Here is a 12,592-nt window from a genome sequence, read left to right as displayed (position 1 = left end):
ACATCATTACATAAATTTAAAACAGAAATAGACAGTTTCCTAGAAGTAAAGGGAATAAAGGGTTACGGGGAGCGGGCAGGAATTTGGACATGAGTCTAGGTTCGGATTGGTCATGGCCCTGTGGGTAGCGGAGCGGGCCCAGGGGCCGTGTAGCCTGATCCTGCTCCTATTTAGTGTGTCTAATTCTGTTAGATTCAGGAGATGGTTCTGTGATAGTAGATTGGCGGTTAGGATCAGATCAGCCATGACCTTATTGAATGGCGGAGCAGGCTCGAGGGGCCGATTGGCCTACTCCTGCTCCTATTTCTTATGTTCTTATGTAGATACAAAATATTTATTTAAGGTCACTGCCATTTCCTTGTTCCCCTAATATAAGTTCTCCTGTCTCAGTCAATACGTCTTCCCATACATTCCGTGACATTCCATTGTAGTAAATACATTTCTCGGCCAATAACTTTTATTTATATAGCACCTTTAATGTAGAAAACTGTCCAAAAGCGCTTCACTGAGATGTAATTTCAAATGGATGTTAGGCCAAAGAAGCAGATATTAGGAGGGGTTACTATAAGCTTGATGAAAAATGTGAGATTAAGGAGGGCCTTGGAGGAGGAGGGAAGTAGAGAAGTAAAGGGGTTAGTGAGGGAATTCCTAAGCATGAGACCTAGGTGGCTGAAGGCATGGTCATTGATGGGATGAAGTGGGGGAGTGCAGAAGAGGCCAGAGTCAGAGGAATGGAGAAATTCAGGGTGGGGGTGGGTGATGTAGGGTGGAAGGAGATTAGAGATAGGAAGGGCAAGATATGAAGAGATTTAAGCACAAAGATTATATTTTAAAAATTGAGGCCTTGGGGAACTGGGAGCCAATGTACGTCGACAAGGACCGGGTTGATGGGTGAGTGGGAGTTGTTACAGGATAGGATACGGACAGCAGAGTTTTGGTTATTCTGAAATTTACAGAGGTTGTAGGATGGGAGGCCTGCTAGGAGAGCATTGGAATAGTTGAGTCTGGAGATGACTAAGACATGGATGAGAGTTTCATTGGCAGATAGGCTGAGGTAGGGACGAAAGCGCGCGATGTTCCTGGAGTGAAAATAGTGCACCATGGTCCGTCACCAAGAATGGTTTTCATGACTTCAGTGCTGTGGCAGAGATGGAAACCTGATTGGAAAGATTCAAACATGGACATGAATTTAGAAAGCAATAGCACATCAATAATTTTGACGAGCAAAGGGAGGTTGGCGACGGGGTGGTAATTTGCAAGGACTGAGGTGTCTAGCGTGGGTTTTTTGAAGAGAGGGTGATAATTGCAGTTCTGAAAGGGAAGGGAACCATTTATAATGCCAGCTTACATAGGCCAAAAGGAAATTGATGGTAAGAGTTTATTGAAAATAGGGTCAATGACGCATGAGGTGGATCTCCTGGTCAAGGTGAGCTTGAAGAGGGCATGGGGGAAAATGGGAGTGAAGCTAGAGATATGTAGGTTCACCGCTACAGCAAGGTGAGTCTGGCGGAAAGAACTATGGAGGAAGCAGCAAAGGCAGCTGATGAGATGGTCTCCATTGTGTTGGCAAAGAAGTCCATGAGATCCCCGCACTTGTTGAGGGGGGCTGGGGAGAAGAGTTTGAGGTAGTGGAGAAGGAAGCTGGGGCTTATCTTTGTTCTCCAAGATGATTCCAATGACATTAGTATCCTACTTGCTTTGGAAAAAATGCTGGTTTTTTTGACAATTCATTCCTTGACTGCTATTTTATATATAATCTATACATCAGGCACTTTTGTTTCTGTTATGAAAGTGAATAAAAGATAGCTTGAGTGTGCTTGTTACAAGTTGTAATCCAGATGTTGTTACCCTAAAGTTAGAGATCAAGGGGGGAATTTTAACAAATGTGAGCGTGTGGGAGTGGTTCGGCGGTTAAATGGGGGGAAAATTTGAAGCGTGTTGGGAAGCCGGCTCCACCCCGCCGACTTCTGGCTTTTACTCAGGCACGACAAGGGGCGGAATGTCAACCTGCTCCCAGGAGGTGGGTTGCCACTTTAAATATGATAATGAGGCTGGAAGCCTCGGATTTAACCTGCTTTGCAGTTTTTATTGTGGCCGGCCAGGTTCCTAGGCCTTGGGGAATCCCGGCAGCTGCAGCGAGATGAGACTGGGAGCACTCCTCGTGGGCCAGGAGGAGCAGGAGTGCTTCCCCCCGGCCCCTCAAGCTCCCCCCTTTCTGCACTGAATAAAAGTTGGCACCATCATGTTAATAGTGATTGAAGAATAGAAAATCAGCCGTTCAATGAGAAAACTCTGAAAAGAGTAAACTAAACTATTTGGCAGTTTGGATGACTAGATTGTGTAAATTTCTGTAATTTCCCTCATGTGGTTTATGACATTCAAGCACTTTCTTAATAGTTCCAGCCTTGTCACAGACTAGCAGACATTGGGATGGACATCCCCTGGGATCGGATTCCACCGGGGGTCGGGGATCAGATTACCCCCTCCCCCACTGGGGATCAGACCTACCTAGTCATGCAGCCTCCTCTAGAGGGTCCGATCCCGGTGGATGTCCATCCCAATGGCTTGCAGTCTGTGACCAGTCTGGAACAATTAAGAAAGTGCTTGAATGTCATAAACCACAAGAGGGAAATTACAGAAATTTACACAATCTAGGCATCCAAACTCCCAAATAGTTTAGTTTACTCTTTTCAGAGTTTTCCCATTGGAACGACTGATTTTCCATTCTTCAGTCACTATTAGCATGATGGTGCCAACATTTATTCAGTGCAGAAAGGGCTAGATAATTATTACCAAGTCAGCTGATGCCGTGTACTCTCAGTAAAACCCTCTATTCCTGTTATATAATGTAAGGCACTCTTTTGCATTTATTATATATAGAAGGTAGATTTCCACGTGTGGTGTACATCAGGTGGATGGTGAGTGGGGCGTCCACCCAATAGCACCAGCAAGAGGGCCGAGCCATTTTCATAGTCGAGCATCGTTTTAATATTCCAATATTTGGGTCATGAACGAGAAGCTCACTGATGGTGGGGGGGAAGGATATATGACTGCTCATCCGTGAAGCCAAGCCAGCATTTCCTGATTAAAAAGAGGGGAAGAAGGCAATTCCGGGGAGGGCTTCCGGGGATCGGGTATCTGCCTACTGGCACTTGAAAATTGACATAATCGGACCACGATTTTCATTTTATAATGAGGCCCCTGCCTGTTTTCAGCAGGAGCTTTGGCTGCCTAGTACCTGTCGGAATGGTAGCAGGAATGGGATGTAAAGGTCTGTACTCTGATTTTGAGCGTGCTACCTCCCTATTTCCACCTGAAAACAGGGATGAAAATCAGAGCTAGACTGTCATTGCAGAGAAGTAATGTGGTGATAAAGTTTGGTTTAAAAGTTATCTAAACTGAATGGCAAAATTACAACCTTGAAATTGCTCCCATGCATCAGAATTTTTAAGTGGGTGTATTTTTGTGTATATATGTAGAGCATTTTATATAAAATACTAGAGTAGTTGAATGAGCTTTTTCTTTATTGGTGCTGGGCATCTTGTGGGATATTTAGTCTTGGTACTCTAGGGGCAGGATTTTAATTGGGCCGTGGAGGTGGGATTGGAGGCGTGTGGGGTGTTAAAATCCCGAAATCAGGGGGCACGAACCCATCCCACCCCCAACCTGCCTCCATGCCAGTTTCAAAGGAGGTGGGTACCCGCCCCGCACTGGAACCTGCCTCCCTGATGCAGGAAGGGGATTAGTGCCAATTAACTGCCTGTTAACAGGTAGTTAACAGGCAGTTTTTAGCCCAATCCCTATTTTCATTGTTGAAATGTGGGATTCCTGACTGCTCCAAACCACGCCAAGTTAGCGAGGCGGGCTGTCTGGATGAAGGGCTTGGAGGGGTCGAGATGTCCAGTGTTCAGGTGAGCGATGGGTGCATGATTGCAGAGATAAGTGTGTTTGGTCTGTGTAAAGTGTTTAAAGAAGTTTTACTTACCTTTTACAGCCTTCCTTCAGGCCTCGGGAGTCCCTCATCTCACCGGCACAGAAAGCAGAATGGCCGCGATCTATCAAAAATTGCAGCATTCAGCATTCTGTTCTGGAGAGATCTCTAAACCATCCTGAGAGGAAGGAATTAACTTCGAGTACAGATTGTCAGTGTTTGACAGCTTCAAACAGCTGTGAAACGCTGATATTTCATCTGTCAAAAGGTCTTGACAGATGAAATATCAATCTGTGACGTCACCTGTTGCCGGGTGGCCCTTAATTGGCCTGCTGAGCCCACTGGGCGGGCTCAACAAGGTCAATCAAGTCAAAATCACGTGGGTTGGCTACAACTCGATGGAGGCGGGACTACAACCCCAAAAGTTGTAGTCCCGCCTCCTACCCGCCGCCTCAATGAAAATCCAGCCCTAGGTGTCTATCCCCATTGATGTATTCATGGTTGTGATCTCACTGCAAGTTTATTGAGTATAATCAACATTTAACAGGGTAATATAGCAGTCTGCATATAGAGTATGACCACCTTTTCTCTTCAAGCTAGTAACTCTGTTCTAAAAGTGCTTACAGTGCTTACTTCACATTTCTATGAATAAAGATATATGTCTATCAGACAGAAGCTATGGTTGGGATTGTAGCATTTTGTTGGATTATAACGTTCCTCATCTGAGCTGCTAGGATGTCCAGGTGAAATGACATTGCATTCCTCGCCGGATGGCTAAAAAGACACAACTCACTTAAACAAAAAAAAACTTCTGTTTACTGTAAAATCTTATTTTTTGCACCTATGACTTTTTAAGCCAGCTAGGAAATCTTTACTTTTTTTGTCTTATGCAAATATCACTTCTGCCATTTAACCATGCCCTGTTCTCCACCTACTCACTTTACAAGTCATTGTATTTCTTTTCCTGTATGTGTGTTTTATTTTCCCTCCCACCCCCCCCTTTCCTTTTGTTCTTTTCCTTTTTACACACTATTCATCTGTAATATCCTCCAGTTCTGAGGAACGTCAACTTTTGTTCTCTCCACAGTTGTTGCCTGACCTGTGTCTCCAGCATTTTCTGTTTTTGTTACAGCCTTCCAGCATCTGCAGTATTTTGCTTTTTGTTCAGGACATTTCTAGACTGTACCCTAGTTTTACATTTCATAAAACCCTCCACTAAGCTAGAATGCTAAAGTAATGCAAAGAAAAACCCAATTCTTACTAGAGTCAATTACGATAATATCTTTATCATTAGACATTTGTGATGATGTGGAAGAACTATGAATTCTGAGTTATCAGATTTTTGCTAATGATATTCCTGAAATAGTGCATAAGATTCTTTCACATTAAATTTAAAGGACTGGAGTTCCCTCCGCATTTGTGCCCAGATACACCCGTAATTTGGGCACCAACAAATTACTTGAACTTTTGTGCGTAAGTGAGTTACACGTGCAACTAGAATACGGCCAAGTCTCCTCGATCTTTTACATCCATCCATCAATCCCTCCATCTGAATAAATCTCCACTCACAAAGCTGGCCATGCCTCCGACTCTCAAATATGAATATCCTCCAATTTAACTTGTTTGGGGAGGAGGGAGGTCATTCAACATTGTGTCCAGCTTTTCGGGTGCAGCAGGAAACAATTTTTCTGCTCTTTTAATTGCAATTGTTGAGCATTTTAAAAACATTTATCCTCTGAAAATACAGTGAAGAACTGAGATCTGCTCTGTATTTTCTGTTTCTTTTAATGCATTTTTCTGGCTTAAGTATGTCACGTTAAAAATCAAAAAGCTTCCCCAATTGCAGGTTCTTATACATGCTGTGCCTGAGGCGAATGAATGATGGTTACATGAGATTAAATCTAAATTTTAAGATTCCTTGGGCCTCATTTATTTACGGTGATTCCCACTGATGTTGGCCATTTACACCCATTTTATGTTCGGGCGTATTGTAATGAGATTGGGAAGATACTTGAACGCAACATTGGGCGCATTTTTGGGTTTAACTTCTGGGTTGCGCCCAAGGAGGGAACTCCAGGCCAAAGTAACTACATCACAGTTGTTAAACCTTCAGAATCAGCAACAGTGAGTGCATTGACAGTTGGTGCTGGCATGAACAACCACTGCCAGCAGAAAATAGAATAAAGCTCCACTTAAAATTAAAACTGTATATATTTTAAAAAGTGATTACAGGGCTGTAATCTAATCTAGGGATTCAGATGCCTGTTATAAACCACTCAAGCTTTGTTCTCGCAGTTTATGATGCCATGTCAAGCCTTCGATCAAATTACTGCTTTGTAATCATTGCCAGGTATCCATTATTCTCCATAAAAAAAAAAAAAATTGTGACTCTTGTTGAGTTGTGTCTGGTTTGTGTAATTTATTCATAGAATATTATTCAGTTTTAAAAAGAAGCTGTTAGAGGGGAAAGAACATTTTTTTTTAAAAAGGTAAGAGTAAGTAAAGCTAGATTCTGTGATATTGCCGTTATTTACATCAATATTGGCGGGTTTAGATGGACTCAAATGGAAGTACGCTGTTTACACCTGATTTTCCAAGGTCAGCATAGTTAGAGGTGCAGATGCAGCTTGTGTACCAGTGGTTGAAGCGAAGAATTGTGTAAGTGACATTTACTTAAAAATAAGAGCAGTATCACAACGGGGTGGTGGTGGGGGGGGGGAATTCTTGAAGACTTTGAGGAGACCCAAAAGGCAACTAAATCCATTAGCAGCCTAACTTTACCAATGCTGAAGGGGCAAGGAACTAAGAAGAATAAGCAAACATGAAAGAAAAGGAAACTCAACTCTATTTAATGGCTGCTAAAGTAGAGGTGGTGCTACATGAAATAGTTGCAAGAAGGGTTGCCCTCTGTGCTACTCCATGGTACTGTTCCCATATGTCAACATTGCAGCTTGCCTACTTGTGCTAGCCCTGTGCTACATGGGAGGCACAGGTGTTCTAGTAGCAGATGACTCAACCCTGCACCCGCCCCTCTGCTAACCCAGAAATTGCCAGGCAGGTATGCCAAGGCCTGCAGAAATGGCTGGCATTATGGTGGGCATGGCCATGCAGAACTGGTGAAAGTACGACATATTGTGATTAGGGTGCTTCCGAGGATGCATTCAACATTACAATTAGTGGGGCTTTCACATATCTCACTGTTGCCATTGGTTCTGCTGCCCAGCTTTCTTTGGGAAGAGAAGCCTCCTTCTGCAGTTATCATTGACCAAAGTGAGATGTTTTCACCCTATCTATAGGTGCAAGTACCAAGGAGTAGGCACAGATCATATCTCATGCAACCTGACATGCCTGGTATCTCAATAGGTCTTCCTCTTCCAAATACATCAGATAGGGGATTCCCACTGCTGCCAGTAATGATGCTGGGGGGTGGTGGTGGTGGGGTGGGGGGTGGGGGGGGGGGGGGGAGATAATTGACATCAAAGGCTCATAAGAAGCTAAGTACCAGCTAAGAAAAAACAAAAAAAACATTAGTTAGGATGCCTAAAATTAATGTTACCTTTAATGTGTCCTTTCCATGACTTCCAGCATATTTACTGCCACATAGCAACCCCAGACGCCATTTCAGATGGACGTTCTTTACATCTGGCATCCTGCAACATCAGAATGGAGGTAAATGGTGTGCACCCACAAATTAATATTTAATTTAGTATGGGCCTGTTTAACGCGGGCGCTTCCACCACCTGGTGGCCCTGCCCACCAGAAAATGTGTGAGACCACAAGCTTGGCATGTTTGAGGGGTGGAACTGGGCCTTCATCCACCCAATTTCCACTGCAGCAATGGGCAGCTAGCATCAGAAAGTCCAGTCTGAAAATTCTATTTGCCCAAACTCTCCCACGTTAGCATCCTACTGTATTTTGAGTGGCCCCAAAATATTTTGTCTTTACTAAGCTACCAGGCAGGTTATTCCAAATATTTATCACCCTTTGAATGAACAAGATCTTCTTGATGTATATTTATTTAGTTTTAAATTTACTTAACAGGAGAAATGCCGTTCAAAGTATTTCCCTTTGACTTCCCCATTCTATCTGAAGAAAGTAGATAATATATATGTTACTATATAAGATATATACTATACTAATACTGCATCAACCTCACAGAAATCTGTCATTTTGGATCCTTGCCTCTGTTCATAAGTCACTTCATGACTTGTTACAAGAAGGACTATATACATCCTAGAGAAGTTTCATTCACTGCAATGGGGAAATACCCACTAATAGTATATTTTTTCCCCTCTAGGGCTGGGCAGCTACATTTGGCTCCCTGCCAGGCCTGTTCAAAGTGTGCCTTCCAGACACCCATTGGTAACATTTCCAAAGTCTGCCACTTTGCCATGTATCACTCTATTAAGTGCAGCCCTGTATCACCACGTACCAGAAAAAATTAGCTGCAGTGAATTAATCTTATTAAGTTGCGCAGAGCTAGTGGTGTTTGTATCTTGTACATCATGATCTTCTCCATATTGGTTTTGATATGTTTTAATATTAAGTTAGCCCCCAGTTGAAGAAGTAGCACTGGTGACTGTTTACATAGCCAGCTGCAGGGCATACAGAAGACCTGCTACCTATACACATGACTAACCCTGATGCTACCACAGGGGTCAGCAGGCTCTGGAGCTGTAGTTGCTGTGGGCTCAGTGCTTTGAGTTAGTGCCTACTGTTATTTGTGCAGGGTTATGTGATAGCACTGAACAACTGTTACCATGAGTACCAGTGGGTTACTGCTGTGCTCCTCCATGCATGAGGTGGAGGGTATCTGCTCACAATGCCCATTAATCTGTTTGAACATAGGAAAGTGGCCATCTGTAATGTTTCAGAATTGTTTCTTCCTTCCTTCTCCCTGCCCGACCCTGGTTATGGCTGGCTGTAACCTTTCTCCAAGCCAACTGAAGCGATCTGTGCCTTCACTTTGGAATTTTGACCCCAAAGCCTCTATCAGCAATGGGAAAATCTCTTGCATATGGGCCTGTGGCCTTCATAACGGAAGTCTCCATTGCAGATTCTGCCATGTGCTTAGTGGAGGTGCAAAAAACCATTGCTTCCTAACATCACATGCAGGAGATGGCAGTACATATCTAGGTGATGGGTTCCTCCAGACTATCCAGCCACCTACTGATGTAGTCTGCAAGGAGACAATTACCTCCTTAGTACAGTGCTGCTGCTGTAACAGCATTAGGGCCTCAATATATTACTCATTAGAAGAACATAGCATGCTGGGCTTTCTTCCTGCTGCTTCCCCCTCCCCCACCCCCACCACCACTACCATCAATCACTACCGCTCTACCTTTCCTTACTAATACTTGATGCCTTACTCTGTACTTTCTTATCCACATCAGTGTCAACAACATCTGCATTGTGTATATATGTGATTCCCTTCTGTATTTACATTGCTACTTTGATGTTGTATATCATGTAAAACATTAATATATGATAAATATGGTAAATAACAACAGAAAATGTTGGAAAAACTCAGGTGGTCAGGCAACATCCATGGAGAGAAATTTGAGTTAACGTTTCGGGTCGAACCCTTCAAAACTGGAAAGAAAAGAAAACAGATCGAAGGCAGGGCTGCGATCGGACAAAAGAAGTGAAAGAAACAAAAGAGCTAGACGAGATGGTAATAGGCTGAGATTAGGTGTAAAGTGTACTGGCAGGGCAAGAGATAGTTGCCAGGTGTGAGAGAGAAACAAAAGGAAAGGGGGGGCGGGGGGGAAAAGGAGTGGAAAAATTACAAGAAAAAATGTGTAATGGGGCCGAGGTTATCATCTGAAATTGTTGAACTCGATATTGAGTCCGAAAGGCTGCAGAGTGCCTAATCGGAAGATGAGGTGCTGTTCCTCGAGTTTACGTTGAGCTTCCGTGGAACAATACAAGAGGCCAAGGATGGTGAGGTCCGAGTGGGAATGGAGTGGTGAATTAAAATGACAGGCGACCGGAAGCTCGGGGTCACCCTTACGGACTGAACGGAGGTGTTCCGCAAAGCGGTCACCCAATCTGCGTTTGGTCTCCCCAATTCCACTCCTTTTCCTCCCGGCCCCCCCCCCTTTCCTTTTGTTTCTCCCTCACACCTGGCAGCTATCTCTTGCCCTGCCAGTACACTTTACACCTAATCTCAGCCTATTACCATCTCGTCTAGCTCTTTTGTTTCTTTCACTTCTTTTGTCCGATCGCAGCCCTGCCTTCGATCTGTTTTCTTTTCTTTCCAGTTTTGAAGAAGGGTTCGACCCGAAACGTCAACTCAAGTTTCTCTCCACGGATGTTGCCTGACCGCCTGAGTTTTTCCAACATTTTCTGGTGTTATTTCGGATTTCCAACATCTGCAGTATTTTGCTATCGTGATAAATATGGTACTTGTCGTGAGTGGTATTACAGACTCCAGTCTTTACCCCTTCCAGTCAATTCTCTGTGAAGCAAATCCACCATTCTTTCCTCATGCAGTATGAATGCTTCAGACATGAGAATCCATCCCTGATGCTTGTTTTTCCCTGTCCTATTACGTGAGAGTTTTGCCCATAAAGTTAAGAGTAGCAGGATTTGAGATACAATAATTTTGCCATGGTAGTTCCTTACTACGGTACATTCTCTCTCCCATCACGGTATGTAAAATGTAATGTGCATCGTCACTTCTAAGACCTTACTTGCTACAACCTCATTAACATTTCTTCTGTATGTTGGTAGTGTTCTTTTTGGATATATCTTTACATAAACATTCCCTTGTGCATATATTTCCTCTGCTCCAACATTACAGTAATGTTCACGCCTTCCTTATGTGCTGCTCTTCAAACTTGTTCACCTTTCCCAAATCTCCAGCCAGTAGAGGAAACTGTGTTGTCTCTGCCAGTGACATGCTGCTGTGTTTATCACCTTCCTGAATATTAAGTAAAGGAGGATAAATTCCATCCTGCACCAAATGTGCCTCCACCTCTCTGGTCACTATACTCCTAGAACCTCCTTGCTGAAACAGGCTTTGTGCTACTTTTTGTTGGGTGTTCTTTGTCAACCGTTACCTTGAACTGCATAGCCAGAGATTCAGACTTGTTGAAATAAATAGGGATCAAGTATCTTGTTAGCTGCTTCAGCAGCATGAAAAGGCCGTTATTACCAGTGCAGTGATTGGCTGTTACTACTTCGTTGCCAGTCATGAGTTGACACTTCACACACTTGCCACTTGGGAAAAAGCGATTTTGTTTGCAGATCCATTGAGTGCATCAAAAAATATTTTATGCATGTTTTTAATAAATTGAGGAATGTTTCTGTGTTAATAGCCATTCTTCATTTTAATAGGAGAAGAAAATTAAGTAAGAAACTCCCACATTTCTGTTGCTACTGCCAGGAATAAACTAGCTGTAATGATCTGGTCATAAAAGACTATGCACATTCTCTCCAAAGCTGTTAATGACTGCGAAAAGTGGAAAACGTCTAAATTGAAACTGGCTTTATATCTATGTTATATTAAAAATCTTGCGTTCACACACATTTCTTGTTCACACAACTTGGCCTAGAAATTGGGCGACATAGCTACAATTTGTGTCAACTTTTTCCTGTTATAAATTGCTGTGTCCACACTTGTAATGGGCTTTGAACATGTGGAAGCTGTCCCCATGTCTTCAGCACAAGTATTTGAAAAGGAAGAATATAAAAAGTTATTAGGAAAGGACAAGAAAATGGGATTAGAGTAGATAGAATAGAACTAACATGGGCATGATGGGCTGAATGGTTTGTTTCTGTCTTGTAACTACAATGAACTATAACACCGGTGTTATGGAAAGCATTAACTCTAACCGATTCCCCTAGTTTATACAACCCCAGTGCATCATCTCTTCTATTTGCATTATGAAATGAAGAATGTATAGGACTCCATACAGGAACTAGGATTTTGTTTTCTTGGGTCTTGGGGTGGGGGGAGGGGGGGCTGTGAGTGGGTTAGGCTTTTCAACCCCCCCAGTTGTTTAGGGTGCATCTCTGGAGGGGGGTGCTTTTGTCCACCATGTCAACTTTTCAGCCTCCGGGATATTTGCGTACTGGAGGCAGGCTCTCCAGCTTCTGCCAGAGGGTAGAATTCTCACACGGCAGGCCTTGAATGGTTTTCAGAAAAACATTTTGACTCCCTTCTTGGTGTGCATGGCAGCATTCAGTCATTGCGCAGGCCGTGGCTGCCAGAAACATTTTTCTTCTCCCTTCCATCAATCTTTCAATGCTAACTGCCTGGATCAAACAGGTGGTCCTTGCGTCCAGCAACAGTGGAAATGGTGAGAACCATGAATGGTGGACATTTTTCCATCAATTGCATAACATTTACATGCACCTGCCTACATCTAAGTCAGTGAACTCTCTGGCAATGGGGCTAGCCCCGGAAAAAGAAGTGGGACTGCAGCAGAGCATGTTCCTGATCACCACCTTTTCTATCCCATTGCCCCAGATATGCCAATAAATCAGTGGCAACTGATGAAAAGCCAAAACCACTGTTCACACAACCCAGGCTGTGGGCTGAATGTGGCCTCACTAAGCAGCTTCTGATTGAAGAAGGAGCTGATCTATTGGGGTAAAAGTAACAAGACAGACAAACAGTGGCTACTTGCTCTCTGAGAGTGCAGTGGGCTGACA

The 12,592-nt window shown here is 43.4% G+C and overlaps 1 protein-coding gene across 5 annotated transcripts in view; it reads left to right on the top strand.

Moving 5' to 3' along the window:
- The window catches only part of prox1a (prospero homeobox 1a), a 203,161-nt gene that overhangs the window by 62,356 nt on the left and 128,213 nt on the right, over positions 1–12,592 (top strand). For 2 of the 5 annotated variants that reach the window (XM_085981193.1, XM_085981195.1), the window contains one exon: positions 7,517–7,600. The exons of the other annotated variants lie outside the window; for them this stretch is intronic. In XM_085981193.1, coding sequence (XP_085837319.1) covers positions 7,517–7,600 — 84 coding nt within the window. The remainder of the gene's footprint in view (positions 1–7,516; positions 7,601–12,592) is intronic. 5 annotated transcript variants of the gene reach the window in all.

The sequence above is a fragment of the Somniosus microcephalus genome, chromosome 3 (genome assembly GCF_052327205.1).
Source record: "Somniosus microcephalus isolate GS21.2 chromosome 3, FLI_Smic_1.0, whole genome shotgun sequence".
NCBI lineage: Eukaryota > Metazoa > Chordata > Chondrichthyes > Squaliformes > Somniosidae > Somniosus > Somniosus microcephalus.
This window is presented reverse-complemented; position numbering and strand designations above follow the sequence as displayed.